Source organism: Mastacembelus armatus, chromosome 14 (genome assembly GCF_900324485.2).
Source record: "Mastacembelus armatus chromosome 14, fMasArm1.2, whole genome shotgun sequence".
Taxonomy (NCBI): Eukaryota; Metazoa; Chordata; class Actinopteri; order Synbranchiformes; family Mastacembelidae; genus Mastacembelus; species Mastacembelus armatus.
Window position 1 is genome coordinate 20840003 of NC_046646.1, and position 24503 is coordinate 20864505.

Consider the following 24503-nt stretch of genomic DNA (forward strand, 5'->3'; position numbering starts at 1 on the left):
CAGTGCCCCTTTTATACAATACTCAAATATACATGGATGGCAAACAACTAACATACTGTTGGTATGATAATCCAATGAAATTTATTTTATTCTTGGATACCTTTTACTGAGCTCTGTAATTCAGTGCGTATTATTTTGTTTTCTGCAGTTTGACAAAATACATAACAATAGAAAATATCCACATATGCTGTTCACATACAGTATCTCATTTGTGGATCCCAAAAATAATAAAATCACTTTGTCAAAAATAAATACAGGGTAATAAAAGTCCATGTCAGTGCAGGCAAAGGTCCAGATGAAACAATGCTTGAATTAGTCCCAATTATTCAAAACATCGCTGACTGGAAACATATTCAACATACACACTACTGAACAGAAACACACAATAGCATCTTCCATACAGCGTTACGTCTCTCCATCTACAGTGGAGTGCACAAAATATAATAAATAATTAAAAAGGTTTTAGCATGATGCAAAAAATTAAAAATACCTTAAGTATGTTTTTTACTGCTCAAACACAAGACATGCTCTGTTTTAATTATGATGGGTCTGTAAATAAAGTCAGATACAGTTTCAATCATAAGTCTCTTCCAATTCACACCGATATGATAATAAATGTCCTTCTGCTTTTGGATCTGTACCATTTAAAAAATAATAAATAAATAAAAACACATGAGAGAACGTCAGTGTGTCCAACATTTGCTGTATAACATTTCCTTCAACTAAACCCTCACATTTAGCATAAGTTTGTCTTACACAAAACAATGTAAGTGAATTCACAAATGATATTATAGTCTAATATTCTCTATTGCATCATATTGTGTCAGTTTGGCACTTTATAAAATGTAATCACTTTGATATACTTTTTTAAAAACTACTCAACACTGATGTTGACCAGTCTACATTGCTATTGACACACCGAGACAGAGTTTGTGCACACTGAAGACTAAGTGTCAGCTTTGGACCACAACAGGACCACCATTTAATACAAAAGGAAAAAACAGCAGGAAACATGACGTAATCTGGTAAACTCATACTTTAGTATCATCACCAATGCTTTATTAATGATGGAAAATATTAAAACAGATTGACAAACCATGTGGCAGTGGAAAAGTTGTAAATACTCACTTAGACAAGCAAATATTCTTCTGTTGTCTTGGGAAATGTGTGTGTGGTGTTTTTTTTTTTTTTTTTTTCTCCTGAAAATGTTTAAGTCTAGTACTCAGAAGCTGCACAACAGATAATGCTGTAACTCAATAATTCAACAGATATAACAGTATGACAGGCCTTTGTTAGAGTAGTGTACATTGATCACATAGAAAACATAAGTTAAATAAGCTTAAGCTCCATTGACACACTTAACAAAAATGTATCTTTGATATAAATGACAACATTCTGTCTTTTCAGGGGCTATATGAAGATTAAATCCCATTTCATTCAATAAAATAAATACCATTAACAAATAAATAAATACCCCATCACCCCGAGTATTCTACATGGTCAGTCCTGTATAGTACGATTAGTGTAACATATAGTATGATGATATAACAATGCTGAAATTACAAAATATATACCCTTTTACAAAATCTCAAGGGCTTGACAATTGTTTTCTTCCATTTATAATTTATATACATGGACATTGTGATTTACACCCTTTCCTTGTGAGTTAACAAATTCTACTGAAGCACTGTCTGCATTTGTTGCATACTGGTGTCTACCAAAACTGATCTGTAAGGTGTTGTAATTCTTATGTGTTATATCTTATACACAACATTTACAGTTCAAATCCAATTACCGTGTTCTCTGCTTGCTTCACACACATTATAGCATTCAAAGGAGACTTTAAGGGAAACAAACGAACAAAAAATCTTCTGCCCAACCAGTGAATCAGTTTCCTCACGATGTGATAATTTATATTCTCAAGGTTTTTCGTCTTAAAGAGAAGTGAGATTCTTACTTTTATGTGCCTCCCAAATGTATTTGTTGTCAGTTCATATTTTCCAAGGTTTTGTTTTTCTTTTCTAATTTTAGAAGAGTGACAGAATGAACCAGGTTGTACTGCAGGAGATAACTGTTCAGTTTTATCCCTTTGTGTGTAGGCAAAAATCTGCAGCTGTTATTATAAAGGGCAAAGATGAAAACCTAAGTTGTTGTAACATCGTTCTCTTTAAAATACAAGAGCAGTGTATCATTACGTAAATGCATGCTTTTAACACCAAATGGGTGAAAGGGTAAGAGGTTGATGTTGTCTATAGTGTAAGCTACCCAGCTGCGAGGAACACGGTTCAACCAGTCTGGACTGATCCTCCCACTACGCAATGATGTTTTTTTCAACTTAAAAGCATAAACTTGACACATTTTTCTCATTTCATTTTCCAATTATCATAGAAAAGTATAACTAAATTTGAATGATAATCAGTAGTGCTTATTTTTTTGTTTCCTTAGCCCACAATAGAAGACCATAAAACATGTTGATTTTTGGCCTGAAAGGTGCATGCAATAAATGTAAACCACCATGTAATTGTAAAATATATACAGTGTCTGTACAGTTGAGCACTGTCCATAAACAGCACAATTGCTCTCTGACCACACATGAAAAATGCAATGTTTCATTGTGCTAACAGTAAATAAATTAAAAGTAGTAATCATTATTGGATTTCAATTTCACTCTCTAACATAGCTCCATTAAAGTGCTTGAGATTTTGTGTTTTAGAAAGTTAATTTAAAAAAAAAAAAGTGAAACGAAATGTTGAAATACAGGAAATGAAATTTAGATTTCACTGATGGATGTTTGATGAGATTTTCAATTTTTGTCGGTGTAGGAAATATATTTGTCACAACAATCCCATTGAAAAGAAACTCCAATAAAAAGAAATCAAACAGAAGCACAAGAAATAATGGAAACACAATGTTTACACAATGTGTTTTCAGAACACATTCACAAACCTCTCCATGCCAGTAAAATGTAATGCTACAACATTTGCAATGTCTGTCAAAGTTATCAGATAGGATAACAAAACTTTAATAAAGATTACAATGAAGAAATGGAAGGAAATGCTGTAAATAAAATTATTTCAGCGGGCCCCCTCTTTCAAATGTCCCTTGCTGGCTGAGCATATGTAGACTGTAATGAACTGTATAATAAGGCTAGACACACACCAGGGCCTAGAGATAGAGATAAGAGACCCAGTAGACCAGATTGAAAAGACCAAATGCAGTGGGAAAGAAGATGCGTGCATACGAGTCTATCTTTGCAATACGGATGTGCAACCTGCCGTGCCGCCAGGCTCCAGAGCGGCAGTCTTCGAAACAGCAGAAGAAGCTGGTGCAGTCCTTCCCATCCAGACATTCGTAGCCGTACTCCTCATCTCGCTCCTGCATGTGCGTGGCATTGTTCATCTGAATGGCTGTGGCCGAGCGTGGACGGATGTCTACCGTGGGTGTCTGCTTTTAACAAGACAAAATGACAGTTAGCCACCAGAGCCTCACAGTGCCAGACCTAACCAGCATAACAGGGGACCTAATTTGAACTGCCATTTTCTATCTCACTTAATTTTCTGTCATTAGTCAGCAAAATGTAATTTGCACCTTCACTTTGCCAATGGACCCTTTTGAGGTCAAGAAATTACTAATAGACCCCTAACTACCACCTGTGGTTGTAATTAGTGAGGCTTATAGTGGCAAAGGCTCAGTCCCCAAAGAACCCATGATGCAAATTACACCTTTGGGCTGGGTTATAGTTGGCAGCAGAGCTATTCATAATGTTTTTATTGCAGTAGTCTATATTGCTTTATATAGCAGCTCTACAAAGCTAGTGCTGGGCAATGCCCCTCCATTTTTATGATAATGCTATTGCTGCAGCAAAACATGTAGAAATGCTGTATATTAGTAAAAAGATAACTGGCATTTGCACTAAGTGCAGCTCTTAAAATGTTTTCAATGCCATGTTTATGACTCAGATGTTATAGTTTGGACCTGTATGCATGTTGTAATATTTTTACATAAATTTATATGTCGTAACAGGCTGGTGAGGCATCGTAAAGCTAAGCTAAGGCAGCGGCACGTGTTGGCAGAGGTGCAGTAAACACCTAAATATTTCTCCAGCACACTCCCTCTGTCCCTAAATATGTTACCATAAACCTCCTTTTCAAACTGTGCTCAGCACTGGAGGGCACATGCCTGTTACTGGTGAAGATAACTAAAATACAATAGTGAGTCTGTGGCCCAGTCATTCTAAAGGGAGATAATTATTCAGATTGACCATTTTCATCAGCTTTTTATCTCAAAATGCTATTGCGCCTTGACTCAAACTGGAATTCTGGTAGATCAGATCTTTTCTTGCCTAGAACGAAAAGATTGCCTGACCTGATAAACTAGTGTGTCAAGCTCATGATATAAGAATTTAATGTCATTTAGTTGTAGTAGTTAATCTTTTTGTGCTTTAACGCAGGAAAAATAAACAAATGGTTGTAGTAGCGCTGTGGATTTGTTTACAGCGTATATTTATTTATGTTCATGTATGTTATGTTTTGTGAGGACATGACATACTTAATAATAATAATCAGTTCTTTTTTTAACTGCAACAAACATCACAGAAAAATTGCATTTGAATTTTTTATGTATCTACAATGGACATGCTTGCTGCAAAACAGTGGTTGCAGTTTTACTTCAGACATTATCTGATGTCAGCATGCAGCCTCAAACAAGCTTAAAATACTGTGCTTAAACTGGATTGATCTGTTCATTCCCTAGAACTTCTCAACTTGCCCAGCACTAGTGCACAAACCTGCTGTCCCTTTGAAAACGATACATAACCACAAACAAAACAACATATGGGTTAGTTTCAGCGTTTTTGTCCTTAACAGACGGTACGTTGGGTTAATGAGGAGATTAGCAGAACAGGTTATGACTCAGTTCTCAAAGGGGATTGGTTGCACTGAAGAAAGCGCAGTGGAAGCTCAAGCAGAAGGAGCATTAACAGCATCCTGCCGCATGGCCTGATCAGGCTGGGCTGTGCTGAGTCGGTGTTAGCAAAAAACAAAAACAAACAAAAAAACAAGAAACGATACAGTGGCATTAGCAACTTTAACTGGCTGAAAGTAGACAACCGCTCAGAGAAGGCAGAAAGGCAGAAATTCTCTTAGGGTCATTACTCTTAGTTATCTGTCTTAAGCTGCATATTTGATGTTAGTTTTTCCATAGTGTAAGTGCGTTTTTGCAGTACATTTAGACTCACATCTAGACTGAAGGTCTTCACTGACCTTAAAACATTGCTCCTTGTAAAATATTAATGCAGATCTCTTCATGGTAAAGCAGATTACCTCTTCTTGACTTGTATGTTAGGTTAAATTTAGTGTTTCTTAGTTCCCACCCACCCTAGATGCTTTTTGGGTGTTTAAAGACCAACATGCACATTTTCTTAGATGACCTCCAACCATAATTAAGTTTAACTCAGTGCTGGGGTTGTCTGTTTCAGTCTGTTAAGGCTCTGCTGACTCTGTTGGCAGCGTCAGGTTGAGAAGCCCAAAAAACACACAGGTATAGAGTCACTGGCAGAAGGAGGGAAAGAAGAGGAAGCTAGTGCAGCAGCTGCAGGTTCACTGTGGTTACAACAACAACAACAAAGAGTGAAACAGGACAGAGGGAGCCAGAATGAGTCCACACTGGGTCTGGACTATTACATTCCTCTGGACATGGGATGTGTGGGATGCTTATTTGAATTTTAAAAACTGCATAAGTATGTCTGGCTGGCTGCCTCCGCACTGTGCACTGCAGAGCAGCCCTTTTTAATGTTATCTCTGATACCTATTTAGTAACTGAGGAGGAGTACGGTAAGAATGCAGGTAGATAAAGAGGGAAGAGAGAGAAGCATATCTGCTGTAGAATAGACAGAAAAGCAGTGAGGGGCTGGGGGCTCAAAGAGCCAAAATGCAGCAGACACATGCAGTCAGACACAGGCAATATACCTTTGAGGAAAAGAGCCGGAGGAGCTTTTGTCCAGACAGGAAAAAAAGAATATGTGGAATTGAAAGAGAGTAACAAACAAACAAAAAAAACACAAACCAAAAGAAGAAAAGGAAAAATACACAGAAACACAAAGATAATGTGTGAAAATCTCAGTAATTTACTGTCTACCTTAAAATGGAAGGAGAGGAAATATACTATAGAGAGACATACATATTATGAATAGACACATGGAGGAGATGCATGGTGGGATATACTGTATGGATCTCACATGCTTCTTACACCAGCATCACTATGGGGATTAAGAATACACACTCCATAATTTCAAATTTCAATGCTCTCAGTGAATGCGACATTGTTTTCATATTACATTGGAAGCATTTGTTTCATAGGTCATCAATTATTGTCAGTTCTAGTATATATAATAGATAGTAAAGATTATTGTAAAAAAGATGAACTAAACAGATAATAATCAAAGAACTGTTAACTACGTTTAACGGAAACTGTGATAAAATATATTTGTCACTGACCTTTTTTTGCACCTATAACCAGATAAAACTCATGTCAAATCTTTATACACTTTTGTTGATTAAAAAAAAAAAAAAAGAGAGAGAATACAAAATCACATAGACTTTTTTCAAACAATAACATAATCCTTTCTTTGGAAGGTTGTGTTCCAAAATCCTCTTCTTGTGCACCTGAATCTTCCCCATCACTCTCCACACCAGCTGTGCACACGAGTGCACACTGCTAGGCTGGACCTACCAACTGTATGCACTGTAATGCTACGGCTGTAGGAGCTCAGACAACATGGGGTGACAGGAAAAGAATATAGCAGCAACAGTCAGAAAAAGACATTTATTGCCACTTCAAACATAATGTTGCAGAGAAGAATAGTGTAGTATTGTTAGAAGAAGTCACCCCTCGCTGGGAAGAACACCTCAAGGCAAACCACACAAAAACTGAGGTAACCCAAAGTTAAGATGTCACATTATAATCCAACTGCTAAAAGTATGAGTGTATGGCAGAGGTGCCCAACTCATGCTCCACTGCCCTACTTGTTTTCCACCTCTCCCTGCCCTACACACTGCTCACCACTTAAAGTGTGTTCAGACAATCAAAGAGTGGAAGATACTGGAAGACCCCCTGGGTTCACGCCAGCTAAATGTAGTATATTTCACACATCTACTGGTTATTAAAACACATGGCAGATTTGGGTTGAAGACTAGATTTAGACTTGGATAAAGTCTGTTGTGCAGTAGACACTTGTCTAGTTCTTGGTTTGTGTTGTATGCTAAGATTTTCTTCACAAATGTATTTAATGCTACTGTACAAACTACCTACTGTATAAAACAGTCTTATAATTTCTGCCAAAAGTCTTGACAAAATTAATGGAAGGATTTATTGCAGCGTGATGTGCGGAGTTAAAATCAACTGCAAAGGAGTTTCCTTTTCCTGGATACCCAGAAAAATACATTTCCTTGCAATATTACTCCTTCTACCCTTTTCACAAATCATGCAGAGAACCTAGAAAACCCCTCTGAGAGGGCAAACTGACTTTACACCTTCTACTTCATTATTCATTCATTTGTCCACGAGACTGACCATGTGTAGATCTTACAGAGTCTAAAACTGGAGTGCCCCATTTTCCCCCATGTTTCAGTTCAATACTCCTGTTCACCCAAGCATAGTATACTTAGAGGTTTAATTTTTAATAGTTTTCAGTTCTTGTGAGTCCAGGCCAAAACCATGCCACGACTTCAAAAGTGGATTTGAGCTACCTACAACCTGTTTAACTTGCTTTAAAAAATTAAATGCATACAAAGACTCCAAATGGTAGATTCAAACCAAGATAATTAGTGCAGTCAGGGATACTAAACAGTGTATCTAAGGCTTATCGTGGTACTGGAATACAGTGGCAGACAACACACTAATATGAACATGGATCAAAATAATAATGATGTTTCAGCTACATGGTCTAATTGAGCTTCTTGGTCTTAAACGTAGACCTCAAAGAATAATAATAATAATCTCAGTTCAGTTAGTTAGAAAGATGCTCACCGGGTTTTTCTTCTTCTTGTCCTTTTTGGCACTCGGCTTCCTGTTGCTGACAAAGTAGTGCAGTGTGCCGTACTCTATAAGTGCGGCAAAGACGAAGATGAAGCAGACAGACACAAACAGATCCATGGCTGTCACATAGGAAACTTTTGGAAGAGATTTCCTGGCAATAGTACTCAGTGTAGTCATGGTCAGCACAGTGGTGATGCCTGGTAAAGAGACCAGAGAAAACAAAGAACATTAGATCTGCTCCAGATAAATGAAACTCTTCTCCTTTATCAGTCTGTAGTCCTATAGCATTTAAGGGAAGCTGTATGACTTAGTCCTTATATTTTGTAAAATAGTCATTTCAGAAGTACAAAATCCTGCCTTTTTATGTTTTATCTATTGTTAACAGTATCTTAACTGTACATTACATTACACTAACAACAATGTTAGTTCTAACAATAAAACAGGTATCTTGTAATACTTAATGTGTCCTCTGTCATGAAGTTGAACATAATGTCCATGCTTCTTTTTTTTATCCAGGTGTCATTCACGGGTTAGTGAAAGGATATCCTTCCCAATAATAATTTCAAAGTGAATGTTTTTAATCTTTTCCACAGACCAGTGTGTTAATAAGTTGTTTAATTCACTTAGCCAAGTGCTCATCCATTTTTCAGTGTAGGAACATGTGTTTCCAGATGTTTCCATGCAGAAGGTAACTGTTTCATGTTTAAGCACTTGTACTGCTTGGGGAAAAAATCACTGGAGGATTGTGTAGCATACCTGAGCCTCCATATGAAGGAAGCTGTGACATACAGTATTTATTTTGTTGAACAATAATTTAAACAATTCCCTTACAAGACAGTGACAACTTAAATTAAAGACTGCTTTGAAAAATAAACAAAATTACAGGATTTTTAAGCAGAATTTTCTAAAATAGCAGCTTCTCAAACTAATTTTGCAGCATGTTGCAAACAAGCAGCAATGAGGGTAGAGCGAGCAACTGTTTCACTCTCTTTGATCTACGTAGATCCAACTGTCATTTACCACCACACACTGACATACTACATAGCAATATCCACCATCTGGTAACCCACTCCTCTTACACTCACTGTGTCCATCTCTAATGATGATGACGATGGAGGCGGTGTACTGGCATATGATTTGGAAATGCATTTAAGGGTATAATGATACAACAGCTTGCTACAACAGCAGCATCAGAAAGCCCCACATGCCAATAAACCCGTACATGCAAGGAGGGTCCTGCCTTTGTAGTTAGAATACTAAATTTAATGTGGTCTAAAAGACATCAGTCTGCATCAAGATTAAAATTCCAGTATTCAGTGAATTGATATATTTCTGGACGGCATTTGGAGATTAAGAATTATGTCATCTACATTAATCCGCCGAACCACCTGGCTGCCTGTACCTTCTGCATCATCCTCCAGGAAATTAAGATTTTTGAGTTTTGGTTCAAATTTAGCAGAGAATTAATAATGTAATAATGTTATTATTTCAGCTGAAAATCTGGAGCAGCACAAGCACAAGATAACAAAACAACCTATTTTTAGACAGCTTAACAACAGACAAAGTAATGATGAGAGCGAGGTAGAACGAGGGTGTCTGCCTGCAGGGATTGTTTTATATTCAGTTATGCTCGCAAATGATTGCATCATTCACTTTAGGTCAGGATTCAGAGCTTAAAGGGACAAAAAATAAAGCTGATCAGGGGATACGTACGCAGGTGAGCTTCTGAGGATGTATACTGGCCAAGGGCAAGTTCAAAAGGTGACAGGTTTTCTTGAAATTCCGTTTTTTAAATTAGGGTCCCGTTTTTATATGCACTGGAGTCTACCTGCATTGCTTTTGTGCTGAGTTTGCATCTCTTCCCTGCTGTACTACATAATTAATGTCTCATTAAGGCATGCATGAAAACATATGTGCCAGGATAGGCTCTTCTAATCAAGATGGACTAGATTCCTAAGCAGCTGCCCAGTCTCGGAGGAGAATGGCTAGCAAAAGGGAAGACAAAGGGGGGTGGGGGCAGAATAGCAGAGAAGAGCACATTTAACAGACTGCTTTTATATATGAGGTGGTGTGTGACCACCACAGGGTTCTTGATGTGATTCACAGTAGCGAGTAATTAAAGCCAGGATGTCTAATGAACCTTACTGGCACAACTACAGCATATCCATATTAGGGCGAGGTGGACTGATTATAAAAATAAACTAAAGCAAAGGCTCTGTCAGTGCATGATGAACAGTTACATAATAGATATGAAGCCTAAAAGAAGGAAACAGTTAATTGTTGAACAGTTAATCGTGTTTGTCTGGACAACAGTATACAGCAAACATCCCTCAGTGTAATACTTGTCTCCAGCAATAATTGTAAATAGTCAGTGAAATAACTATAAACCCAGTGCAATAACTGTAAATTTAATAACTATGTGAAGGTCTTTCTCTTTACACTTCTCTACACACTTTCTTTTTCTCTATACTTACAATATAGAAAGCTTGTTTTTGTCTATTTTGATTTTTTTTCTTAAGTTCTTCTGAGTATGAGCTGCTATAGAGTCAAATTCCCTGTGTACAACATACTTGTCCATTATAAGTGATTCTGATTCCAAAATAGAAAAGTGGTAAATCTACTGAGTAATGATACAAAGCCCTTTGAGAGAAGAACCTCATTTTGTTTCTTTCTTACCTAAGGATGTCCTGGCAGGTACTGCATCCTTGTTGATCCAGAATGAGACCCAGGAAAGAACAACAATCAGGGTGCATGGGATGTAGGTCTGAATGGTAAAGTAGCCCATTCTCCTGCTCAGGTCAAAGAAGACAGTCAGCACCACATAGTCTCCTGGAGAGACATAAATAACAGGAGAAAAGAAAGAATTAGGCCACCGTGGAATGTATGATAAAACAACAGGAGTAAAATATATTTGAAATATGGAGATTAGTAACAAGGTTTTTGGAAAATAAGTGCAAGATAATGTAATATGTAGTTCACTGAGAAAGTTAAGTGTACTGATAAAGATCACATTACCTACTATGATGAAAGAAGGTTGTCTTCACAGAAACACCAAGCTGTTAAATCACAGACTGATCAATAGATAATGTTGTGTAACCAAAACCTTCACAGCCTGTTAGCCCAGAGCAATTTGAGATCTAAAATGAAACTGAGTGATTTAGAGAGCTGGAGCTGGACTTGCTTGGATACACACACAGACCCTTGTCTCCTGCCAGTAGTTAGCTGGAGCATGAACACCAGCATTCGGCTTATGATGAGCCATTCCTAGGCTGACGGTCTGACCCGAGCAGATGTTGGGTATTAAGAGGTTGAATTGAGCTGAGTCCAGTTAGACCTGACCCTGACAATATAGATCATCTGCCCTGACTGTTTTTTAATATGCAGGCTAAGCACACATGCACACACAAATGCATACATGTGCGCAAACACACTTGCAATCAGGGCGAACTGAACCGTCAAACACAGAAGACTGATGTCAATGAACAATGTCTCTCTCACACACACACACACACACACACACACACACACACACACACACACACACACACACACACACACACACACACACCCGCATCCCTGCGAAGCTGGCAATGCTTGCCAGTGGTTACTGTCCCCCCAGTTGTCTACCTGTGAACCTGTCTCTGAGAGTTTAATGGCAATTCACTTCTGGACCCTAGTTCTGTCAGTTGTCCACTAATTGAGTCACATCCGAGAGCTGCCACATGGCCCAAACTACTCCGTCTCAGCTATGTATCTATAGTGTGTGTGTGTGTGTAGCAACCCCCAGGACATAGAATAGCCTCTGCATCTGGGAAATGGAACAGCTGCCTAATAATCTTCCTCATGAGAAAGGGTGCACAACAGATAATGCAGTTTTTTGAAAAACAGCCAACATCTGTGTATTTGTGTGTTAATGAGAGACAGAGAGAAAGAGATGAGGCTGTCAGTGTTTATTATGTCTGCGAAACATTTGCAATCTGTGTGAGTGAGTCCTTGTACTGTCTGGACAGGGAGCGAGTCATTGTGATTTATCCCAGCATGTGCCTCTGTTCACCCAGCCACTGATAGCATCATTAAATAAACTAAGTGCAATAATCTAAGCAGCACAACTATAACTGTTCAGATCACCACATGTGTTTTATGCTGATGCAAGCAGGTGCAGGGGATATTACAGTGCAATGCCTCGGTTTGTAGGCGTACAGGAGACACAGGAAGGCTGCTCCCTTCTGTCCTGCGGCCCACTACTTTGTTTTTATTAACATTTACATTAGCAGGGGCCCAAAACCAAGACCCCTGACAGCTGAGAAACTGCCAGTTAATATACTTATTCCAGCTTGGTCAGCAGCATTGAGCCTCCTTCACATTTCCTCACACTCTTAATGATAAGGGTGAGGTCAGCTGGTGTAAGACACTTCTACCATAGGCCTCCCTTTGTTCGCCAGTTTCATTATAAGCCACAGCACTTGCCAGGAAGACACTTTGAGGGGGTGTTATCGACTGCTGCCCTCCATTCTAGCAGGCTGATGTGTCAGGCTGCCAGCCATTAAGGCTTTGTAGTAATGCATCAGTTTGTTAATGACTTCCTGATTCCACTCTAAACCAAATGGTTTCTGTATTACTGTATGGGGGGCAGATAGTGCTGAAACAGTCCCAGAACAATTAGTGGTCTGTGTAAACACTTTGCTTTACACAATTTTTGTTTTTCTTGTTTGTTTAAAAAAAAAAAAAAATAAGAAGAAAAATGTGTGCAGTCCTGGTGTGTGGGATTGGTGGACAAACAAAGCAGCATTATTGCCACTAGGAGTCGCCAATGCCAGGTATTTTTTAATCCTATATATAAGAACTTTAAATATAAATATTACTTCATTTGTAGAAAACAGTTTATGTAGCTGATCTCCTGTGTCAACAGTGTAGACACAGCAAAAGGTGAAACTGCAGATTTATAGAGCGGCCTGAGTATTTAATCTCACATCTTAAGGGCAACCTAAAACAGGAAGGACATCCAGAAATAGTCATTTTCTTTCTTCTGTTTTCAACATAATATTTGAATTTTATTTGTTGTTGAAACACCATATTGCAAACAAATCCTCAGTAACTGCTGAAACCCCAGTACATGTACACAAAAATGCAACAGAGGAGTGAGAGACCAATACCTGTAGGAGGTGTGACCTCGTGTCTATGCAAGGTGTGACGTGGAGAGTCACGAGACATGAGAAGATACTGTTAAACTTTCCGTTTCTCTGTAGGTTCTCAGGTTCTGTGTGAGTGCAAACACAGCCATCAACACCTGCACACAGCAGGTTCAGTCCATATATTTAGAAAAGTGGAACAATTGGAATGTTTGTGTTTTGGCTGCATTGTTGTACCTGCTATGTGTATGGGGAAAGTAAATTGTTTGCAAATGTGTTCACGTGTATGCAGACAGGCCTGTTGTGTGGGATGAAAAGTCCCTGCTTATTTCTTCTAACACTGCAGCTGCGTTATCAAAGCGTTTCAGCTATTCTTGCCTGTGTTCCTCATAATGGAAGCTCTCAAACTAACCTCAGCTAGAACTTTCCATCTGTCAGTGCCAACAGATGAGGGTGTGTTAAAAAGACGGTTCACACTTTAGTTTCACAGAATCTATAGATAGACTGCTTATTTAAGAATTTCAGCACTGAAGTTGAATTTTCTTTTTATGGATCAACAATGAATATAAAGAAGCTGTCATATGTGACGCTGTGATCTTACAGCATTTCAAGTGTCCAACGATGCTGACGTATCCAGCTTCAGTCCTTGCTAATTTCTCCTGTAACAAGAACGCATCCAGAGTACAGGGATTTTTTTTAATTATTAAAAATCCTAAAAATTCTGATATTGAATATTTTTTATTTTACTTTAGATTATTTTAAGTTTCACTTTGCCGTCATTTCAGTCCATTCCATTGAGTTAGAAATGCTTAACAGCTGCATGAAAAATAAACTATGCAGACAGTGCAAAATGATTGTTTGTATTAAGATATGAATGAAAGTGATTTTATTAGGATCACATATTTCTCTGGCAAAAGCGAGGATGAGCTGATGTAATCTACAAAGAGCAATAAAAACTTGACGGGGCCGATCATTCATGATTATTGGAGAAAGCCGTCAACACAACACATTCAACAGAATTAGACAAACACCTGAATTAGACACACACACACACGCAGCAAATAGGAAATATGAAATACAAAGATCGATGTTTTATCATTGCTATTACAAGACAGAAAATGTTATAACATGTTGTAATTGAGTGTATCAAAGATGCGAGGAGACGTGTTGAGACTAGTGTGGCTGTAGGTTATTGCAGAACAACCACAAGGGGGGAGTCCATGGGAATTGAAACATGGTAATTCAGGATTGCTGACCAGAAGAGAAAACAGAATCTGTCACATGAGAACATCATTCTGCTGGCAGCCAGGCTGAAAACTGGTGTGGATATGTATGGGCAGGAGAGACCTGAGGCACATGCTGGCCATCCAATGAAAGAAGACAAGCCCGGCCCATTGCAGAGTTGCTGACAGGCTGTCTTGCTGAGCTCCTCCACTGTCAAGGGTCATGTATCTGAGGTGACAGCAGATGCTATTGTGCATGTGCATCTGTGTTTGTGAGAAAGCCACGAGCTTTGCTAATGACCCAGGGTACGCCACGGCTGCTTGTCAGGGTCAACAATACTTAGAGACAGTGTTAACTCACCGTTTCTTGTGACATGACTTGGGGCTATATGCAAGTGATTATTTGGTAACCATGGTTTTGCATTTTGCCTCCATTGCTGCTACAGCTATTCCTACCCGACAGTGGGTGGCAAAATGATGGCGCAGCATTGTCAGGGTGAGTAACTGCGGCAACACAGCAGCCAGACAGCAGGCTGCAGAGTTTGATTGCCTTGTTGTTAGTGTTGTGTTCACTGTGACAGGGACAGATGATTATCCCTCTCTCAGACACACTAATGGCTGTCAAATTATTGAGAGCAAAGATGTTTATACAATTTATGACAGATAGTCAGAAGCAGCCAAAACTGTTTTCCTTAACAGTATTTGAAGAGTTTCGTACAAAGTAGAAACATCAGATCACCAAAAAAGTTTCGTTTAGTACAATTAAATAATTTTTCTTCATTACGGTGCATGCCATTGTCAGATTACCCAGCTGAAGGTCCTGGGGCAAAGTAAACCAAGGGCCCTGTTGGTGTTTCTTATGAAATAATACAGATTATTTTACAGATTAGTGTCATCTTCAGTGCAATTGTTTTATTAACTCCTTTAATTTATTTCCATCACATCATATAATTAAAAACCAGGCCAGCGCATTCACAAGCTGCTTCTCTCACTTCTCTCTCAGCATCCTTCCATCTTATCCATGTTCCTGCTCACCTTGACTAAAAATGGCTTCATTAGTTCTGATTCACACACTGAGAACAAATGCCATTCACACTCTTTAAAAAAAACCTCCAAGTTCTAAAATTCTATTCTCACTTCCCATGTTTAACATATCGCCTCTTTTTTTGGTCCTATTTTTTTTAATCATTTTGGTCAAGCAGCAGAACTTATCCTCACTGAACAGTCACAACACTGACAGCTAAACCTACTTGTCCCCTTCTGATGAGCGGTGTTCCAAATAAACAGCTAATTTAAGAAAGGCACGGAGAGAAGAAGACAGAATGTGCTGCTGTGGCATTGTTAGAAAGCTGCAGAAAAGCACAGCAGAGTAAAAGATTTCCAGAGGCCTCTTGAGGAATCTGTTCACAGTTGATTTGTACATGTATGCTTGAAAAATATGCAGTGAAGACAGACAGGTGATGTGATATTTTAAGACAAGCAATCAAAAGAAGAAAATGGAAAATAATTGCACTTGTTATCTGGGAGCATATCTTTTTCAGTGACGTAACACACGTGATTTCACTACAGCCGTTTTACATTCTAGATGACATGTTTAAAGTCGTCCTCTACAGGTTTGGTGCAAGATAACAATGATGTCTCATTACTGGGAAAAAAAAGGCCTCAGCAAAATATTGTTTCAAGAGGATGAGCAATTTGTTTTTTCCATACCTGTAATATTCTCTGTGTAGTTAGCTGCCTTAGTAATAACCACTGTGACTGAAAAACAGAAGATTAAAGTGCAATGACGCTCAACACATTGGCCATATTTTATGTACCAGAGAAATGATGATGTAGGCCTACAGACAACAGTGTGGCAGTCAAAATGAAGACATTTCACACCTGTTTTAGGTTTTGTCAGATAGGTCTGGGTTTTACACTAAATACACCAACAGTTCTGTCAGAGGAAGGAGGAAACACTCTCTATTACAGAGTATCTTCGGGATGATGTTTCAGTAATAACGGCACAATCTACTGGTCTTTACAATAGTAACAATGTCATTTAAATACAAATTGGATGGATAAGCTCAGACAAACATTGTTTGAGCCAAGACACAACCACTGCCTGTTTCACTGCCAATGCCTTTGTACTATTACAAATTGGAGTTTTGCATCCCTGGTTTGAAATCTAATTAATCATATTCAACATGAATACCCACACTAATCTATGCCTGTACATACATCTTTTAGGTATTAATTATGACAATGTGTTTTGCCAATGGCACTCCCAGAAAAACCACAACATGTACACCTAGAAAGATTTTCTCTAATGTCCACGAATTCACTCATGATCCCAGCTATCCAGCATGAATTTTAACAATGGCTCCCCTCAAACAGCTTCATCTAAATTTCACTGAAGGTACCACATTTGTATGAGTTAATCCTCTTAGTGCAATTTCATAGTAGCCTATGGTAAACTTCATATGTCTCTAATATATTATCGTATCTGTGACATTTATTAGTATAATATGACCAGATAAGATAGACTGTGCTCTTTTCAAGGCCTATGGCCACTATAGAAATATTGATTCTGAAGAGCTCTAATGACACTACAACAGAAAAAAAATTATATGTGTTAATGTTTTTCCAAGAATTGAGGTTATGCGCTCCATAATGTCATTATGATTGATTATTGTAATTCAGAGATTTATCCTCTTGTGCTACACATTAACCAACCAGACATAGGATGTTCCACAACTACTCTCTCCTTATTTCTTATGGCTAATTACTTTGAAACCTTGGGTTACAGAATATTACATGGGGCCATTAAGCTGACTGAGAAGAGTATCTAGGACCCTGGCACAGAACATTATAGCAGTTTATCAGGCAATGAGGGCTTGGCCTAGGAACAATTGCTCCACAGAGAAGCATCATCTTTGAACTGCTCTAAAGCATCTCTGTCCGTCTCAACAGGGTAGCAAGAAGAAAATGTTCCTTTTGTGTGAGTGTGTGTGTGTGTGTGTGTGTACAGAGATTTGAACTTATAAATGTACAAACTATGTTTAGGCTGTAGTAACAAGCTGTAACATTTCTAAAATCCCTCATTATGCATGTCTTGTGTGGGGGGAAAAAAAAGAAGCCACTTACTTCTACTTTAAAATATCACTTTTCAGTACTTTCTGAGATGCACTAGTTAATGTAAACACTTGCTGTTCAGGCACTTGCAGGTAGTTGCAACTGTCTTAATGTATGAGGATGCTACTAGGCTTAAATCATGTCTTTCAGTGGAATTGAATACTGTAGATGAGTTCAATTTTGAAGTACTTCTAGCTACTTTACTTAACTAGTACTTCCATTTTAAATTTTAAGTGCCACTACATTTCACAAGGGATTGTACACTTTACATTGAAATCACCACCATATTTACTTGGTTTGCAGACATTTTATATTCAACATATATTATGAGTTATTTGAATAAAAAGTAGTTAGTACTTAGTTTTTGTATCTGAAGGCACTAGCAAAAATAAAACAGTATATCATACATGATAATATAGCAATTTATATGAGAACAGGAAAGGAACATTTTAGCATAAAAGGTACATTTATCTGGTTATACTGATGTACTCTTGCATACTCTGATGTACCAATGTTTTCTCAAGGAATGTTTTGAGATTCCAAAGTGACAAATTCATGTTGTTTGTACTGTCTGACCAAAAAGGTAGGAAGCAACACTATTACATTAATACCAATACTGTATCAAGATACAGCAATACTCGACGTAGCAGTAAGCACTGATATCAGAAGTATTTGTAAATTTAGATGCAGTGGAACCAGTGATAATCTAATCCAATGAAATATTCCATTATACATTTCTGAATACATGTGAATACCTTTCCTGCACCTTCAGACTTATATTATTTCTCCTCTCCTTGACAAAATCTTAGTTAGCTTGAGTCTGACATTCCAGTGCTACATATTATTATAGAGAGTCATGTTTCAGCATGGTACCTGCAGCAGCAGAAGTGAAGGAGGACACAAAAATAGGATCTTTGCAGGTCTTCACCTCATGACATCCATCCTTTCCTACTGGCAACTCAGTTGAAAAATATTAAGAACGAACAACCTCACAAACCCGTTTAGAAAAAATATACATATAAACACAGTCATATTCTGTATAAAGGTAGAAGAGGTTATGCCTTAAGTAGGTTGCAGGAAGTAAAGCTGTGCTTTGATACTGAATATTCTGTTTCTCTGCCATGACTCACTGTCTTCGATCCATATTGTCGTTTATTGTCTCTTCTTCAAAGAAGAACAAAAATCTATAGAGAGCAGAAAGACAACTAACAATCAAACATACCACAAAAAACCTTTCTCCAAATCTGCACAACTTCTGGTATGCAGCACAGGCAAGATTTTATATGCAGGTGCAGGTCAGTGGGGAGCAAAACAAGATCCTTACTCTCCTGAAGTAATCTCATATGGCCTATTCTCTTTTCAGGTGTTAATTACTGGCTTATTAGTTCCTCAACTGAGGAAGGCAGAGAGAGAAAGTAAAGGTGGAGGTGGGGATAGGGTTCGTGTGTGCGAAAATTAGGGCACAGGAATACACTGTATGCAAAATTTAAAAAGATCGTCTCTTTTGCAAGGGGGAGCAGGGAAGACGGGGTGGGATGGTGGGTGGATGTATAGTGCAGACACTTGTAAACATGAATGCTGTTACGGCGAGTTAGAATATGTGCGTGGAGGATGGGAAAGAGGATGGGTGGAGTGTAAATTGGTATTTAACTTCACAAAAGGAGGATTCTGGCTGAGTCAGAGTATTTTTCCTCCCACTCCTGCCCATCACAACTATCACCCAGAAGCAAGAAGAAGAATGCACAGAAAGAGGGGGGGGGGTTAACGGAGGGAGAGATTAGAGGGAGCAGCTATTATAGCAACAGGGTTAGACCACAGCTAATGGATTGTTTCAGCACTTCTTAAACTCTGTCCTCCTAAACTTGCGCTTTCACGTGTATTTTTATATCGTGCATATATTTTTCATAAACTAAATGGGATTTGAACAAACAGTGAGAGTGGCAGTTTTAGCTTTTTGTGAATTTAATGCATTCAAACAAACATTGAAATGCCTATCAACATATAGTAATAGAAAGTTGATAATACATAATACTGAACATGTTTGCTCCGTATCTATTTGTACATTCCTTGATCTTATATTCTGTCTCCTTTTTTCATTTCTGTCAATTATTCTGAGGATATGTTCGCCATCAAAGCAATTTATCCACTGGAAAATAATAATTTCACACAATAAGCTCGAGCTCTCACAGGTGTTTTATTTGATCAGGGATGCAATGTCTCAGTAATAATAAAAAATGGCTGGCATTTTCGTTTTATTGCTTTTTATCTCCCTTCCCCCATTCTTGATTGAACCAGCCAGGTGATAAGTGTTTTTGTCTCTGTAGCTGAGTTTCATTGCATTTCCCCTTTAATTTACTTTGCATTTCCACTATTCAGGCTGTAAGTGCCTAGTTAACTTGCAACCACTGGGCGATTTCTTAAACTTCCTCTATATGGACCAACATCTCTATGGTATATGGACAAAATGGGATGCTACAAAGAAGGGAGGAGTAAATAGCAAAACCTTTGGCAGTTGGATGAAAATGGCATACAATTATTTAACGCTGTAAGGAATCTATCTTCAGAGCTTGTTCTGATGTGCATCTTCACTCTATTGTTACTTTGTTACAGCAGAACAGCATCTATTTTAGTTGTTTGTGATAGTGCGTTTGTGTAGTTGAGGATTAAATTATGGTCTAGGTCCTCACTCGCAGCACTGAGGACCTAAAGATAGAACAGCGATGCACTCTGCCACGCTATAAGGGTAATCCTCTGGCATGTCAGAGTGACTACATGAGCGTGTTTATAAAAATACTGCGTGCATGGGTGTTCATGTGTTTGTTTTACTGACTGTTTCCTCTGGCCAGGCTACATCCTTTCAAACACAGTGCCTCCAGATTCGCCCCATCAAAGAATCATCTGCAAACTGTGGAGCTCTGTAATTGAGAGAGGGACACTGATGTGTCCCAGGGCTTTCTCCACTCAAACTGAATCACACAGGCGGACGCACACAGACAACAGGGTGGTACGCCATGGCTTTTGGAAGGTCACTCTAAGAATAGTCTATAATACATAAAGGAAGGCTTCTATCCAGTAGAGCGCACATGCTGGAAATGTACATGCAAGCAAATGGACACATAATAACATGCATTAATTCATGGTTGTAGCCTGCGCAGACTAAAGCACTGTAATGCTGTCAGACACACAGATGTGTTTCACTGGCTGATGCACATAGCATACAATTGTGCTTAGGTGAAGGGACGCCAAGCTAACCGCCCAACATTTTTAAACAATCCCATGATTTACTGTGGAGAAAAGTGAGGCTGGTTGTAAAACAAGAAAGAAAGAAAATATTGATTCTCTTTGCGTTTGGCAGGAAAAGCTTCTTGCCCAAATAAGTAATGTTTGAAGCTCATTGTTTGTCGATGGTTAATGGCTGCAGAGAGTTCCCTGTGATAGTATTTGATAGTTATTATAAATGCACCACATTGGCTCCATTAATCAGTGACAAAAACACTAACTACCAATTTCTTGATTAAAAAAAGTCACTCATTAATTTGGGTTCTACCTTATAATGCATCTTCTTTTTCCTCTTGCATCTGTAATGTATTAATGCAACAACACCACTGTTGTTGGATGCAAATTGCTGGCAACTGGTGTGTCATGTACTACAGAAAATAAGACATTTAGTTTTGTACTTTGAGAGTATTAGTAATTTAGTCTCAAGTCACCACGTAAAGGGTTGCTGTGTGACAAATTACTTGTAGAGTAGTCAATGCTAGTAAATCTTACTGATTTTTTTTCACAAATTTTCTCTGTGATTTTTTGCTTGCAAATCTAAGTACTATAGTATATAAATTCATGTAATGATGGTTAGTTTAGCTGCAGATTCAGTAAAACCACATATTTTGCTCACATCCTCATATACTTGACCTTTCTAAACTGCTACCACATGTGTGACACGGATTATGTTCTCTAATGTCCCATTTAGGGATCAATAAAATACTTCAGTTACTATCCCTGTCCATTTTATTCCCATTGGACCCGCCCTCTCTCTGTTGCTCTTTCTTCGTTTTGTGTCTCCATCTGCACTGCGATGTTTCTGAACATCTCTGAACTCCAGCTTAGTACATTGGTGAGAACACAGCTCGTAGCGTTAGGCTTCACCCAGTCGCTGAGGATTTAGGTTTGTGTTTAGCTGTGTACCTAGTGCCTTGACTACCCTACATTCACATTCCCTGCATCTCTTTTATCTCCTTTCTATTCAGTCCACCGGTGTCCTTTCAAGGGTCTTTGCTTGTCATAAGCATTATTCTTGACCTAAGAGCATGCGTGTGTCCATGCGAGTGTGTGTGTGTGTGTGTGTGTGTGTGTCTGTGTTTGTAAATGCAGGTATAGGCTTCCAGGCAGTGCAGGCAGCCCTGATGTGAAGTGACATGTTGAGAAACTAAGCCTTTGGACACTGGCTGAGGGAGGGAGAGGAAACCAAATAAGACAGTCATAGCCTTTATAAAAGGCTTCAGCACAACTGCAACAGATCAGCACATAGCATAACACCCCCCTTTCATTACAATATCACTCAGTTGTTCTTTAATCATGCATCACTTTTTATCATGCTTTATTTAAAAATACTTAGAGAATACAGCTGCAGTGCTACAGAGTAATCCTGTGACAGGATAAGCCTGGGAGAGGCTGGCTTGTCTCATGGAATGAGAGGGGATATCCTCCTCTGGCTATTTGCTGCAGTCATCATTGTCTGGATCAGACCAACTCACCTGCCTGCCTGTCCGCTCAACTTATCATTATGTGTTGTTCCTCTGTTGCCTCACCTGACCCATTTTAACATGCTTTGATGGTGATGGTGATACATTACACTGAAATCATGTTAAAAACATAAAAAAAGCAATCTTGAACCTGTCATCAGTAAAAAGACACACAAACCTTGCTAGAGAGTATAGTACAGTACAAACCAGCAGATGCTGAAATGAAAGTCTGACCCCAGGGTCCTCCAGTTCAAAGACAGTCTACCTGCTCATTACATTACAATCTACAGCCCCCTGCTACCAGAACTCCTTCAGTCCCAGACCAAAACACCAAAACAGTAATTATAGAATTTAGTATATAATATACTACTACATAATACAGTATGTTTCATACAAATGTGTAGTTCTAATTGCATGATAATATAGGATTAAAATGAGTAAACAAACTGTATAATGTAGATAAAATAGGACAGAAATACAAAAGGAAATAGAAAAGCTTGAATTGTGTCAACAAACATTTTGTTTGAAACCAACCTTGGCTGAATTCTACTGTCAAAAAAGTGGACGTGTCATCTGTGTGGTTAAAGAATCATTTATGTCACTAGTACAACTGTTCATTGTTATAATGTTTGACCATACTTAAAATGCACAAAACCAGCTGTCAATTATGCAGCATATTACACGGCTTTCAGAACCACTAGCCATTGCACGGTGAGTACAGATCACTGAGTATTGTAAGGCCTGAACTGGCTGCTTTTGGAGACAGATGTGTTCATGAATCCTGAAGCAGGTCAGATGCCCAAACTGACTGAAAAATGAGACAAGAGGTCTCTCAGCAACAGTCAAGGTTCTCTGCTCTGACAAGACAGCAGATGGCTGTTTGTGGAAATAACAAACCACATCAGAAAGAGAAAGTCAGAGGATACTGCAAATTTTCCACTGCAGCTGATCCTCCTACACAGATTGCCTTTTCATGTCACTTGAAAAAATGTTTTGATTAAAACTGTAAAAAACTAAAAATTTACAAGGTTTTACGTTTTTTTAATCATCTTGCAACACTTCAGTTTAAACCTTTGGTCTTGCAAAGCACATACACATACACTGTGTGTATGGCTGTGTGTAAGCATTACTGTATGTGGCAGTGACACTGTCGAACTGTGGCAAAGCTCAGAACGACTGGATGAATTCAGTTACTCCCATGGCTACTTTGTGTACGAGTGCATACAAGCGTTCCAGTGTATTTCTCACAGAAGCTCAGTTCATTTACAGCCACTGAAAAGTGACTCTGTGTATGATCATGTATAAATAAAAGCTGATGTGGACGGTGTTACGGCACAGAATGACCTCAGCTGGTTTTTGACCCATAACAGTCCAAGCACAGTATTAACTCCAACATGACTGCTCATTAATTCCACCGTTAAACCCACATTTAAATACATTTATACAATGTTTATTTTGTTTCCACCTGGGCTCTTACTGTGAAAGGGATGCAGTAAGCTAAATGACACTTATCTGTAAATGATAACAAGAATAACGATCCTATTGCTACATGTGTGATATAGTGCCTTTACTGCCAGTCTATACTTTATTGAAAACCAATGGAGCCAGACGAAAAAACATCTGTCCCCCTGATCAATACTCACATTATAGACTTGAATGAACTGAATATCGCACGTAAAGGAGATTAAGTTGAAGCTTAAAAAAATAAGCACTTGCCCACCATAAGAGAGCTTTTTTTTTTCATAAATTTCTAAAACTGCAGGTTTAGAAAATATTATAGTTATTTGTTCCTGAGCAATTAAAAATCTTTTACTTGTACAGACATAGTTGGCCCTTGTTTTATATTTTTAGACAATTTATTTGGATAATGCAGTTTCTTTGATTGACACCATAGACAAGTGTAAAGAAAACATGATTTCCTGCTCATTCATATATTACAGTACTTTCTTACTGCGGTGCAGTTTTTAAAAACTTTTTAAAATTACATTTTAAAATTACTCTTCTAAACTTTCCAACAAGGTACAATTTTGGAGAAGGGGCCACAAACTGTAGGTCGTGTTGTCTACTGGCTCTGAATTAATCAAATATACACCCATAGTACTGCATAAAAGTCAAACGCTTTCAGAATTGCCTTTAAAATTAACTAAATTCATATTATATATATTGATTCATATGACATTATTATCATTGTTACTTAAGAAATGTGAATACAGGACAAGCAAGTGAAAAACTTTATGCATGAGTCAAAGAGCAAACAGAAA

At 38.3% G+C, this 24503-nt stretch overlaps 1 protein-coding gene across 2 annotated transcripts in view; it reads right to left on the reverse strand.

Moving 5' to 3' along the window:
* Positions 1-3100: 3100 nt before the first annotated feature.
* Positions 3101-24503, reverse strand: part of gabrg2 (gamma-aminobutyric acid type A receptor subunit gamma2) — a 38002-nt gene continuing 16599 nt past the window's right edge. The window contains exons 7-10 of one of the 2 annotated variants that reach the window (XM_026328257.1): positions 10711-10863; positions 8026-8231; positions 5967-5990; positions 3101-3444 (exon numbers count right to left, since the gene is read on the reverse strand). In XM_026328257.1, coding sequence (XP_026184042.1) covers positions 3166-3444; positions 5967-5990; positions 8026-8231; positions 10711-10863 — 662 coding nt within the window. In that variant the 3' untranslated portion in view covers positions 3101-3165. Of the gene's footprint in view, positions 3448-5966; positions 5991-8025; positions 8232-10710; positions 10864-24503 lie in introns of both variants that reach the window. The other variant, XM_026328256.1, reaches the window with a different exon arrangement.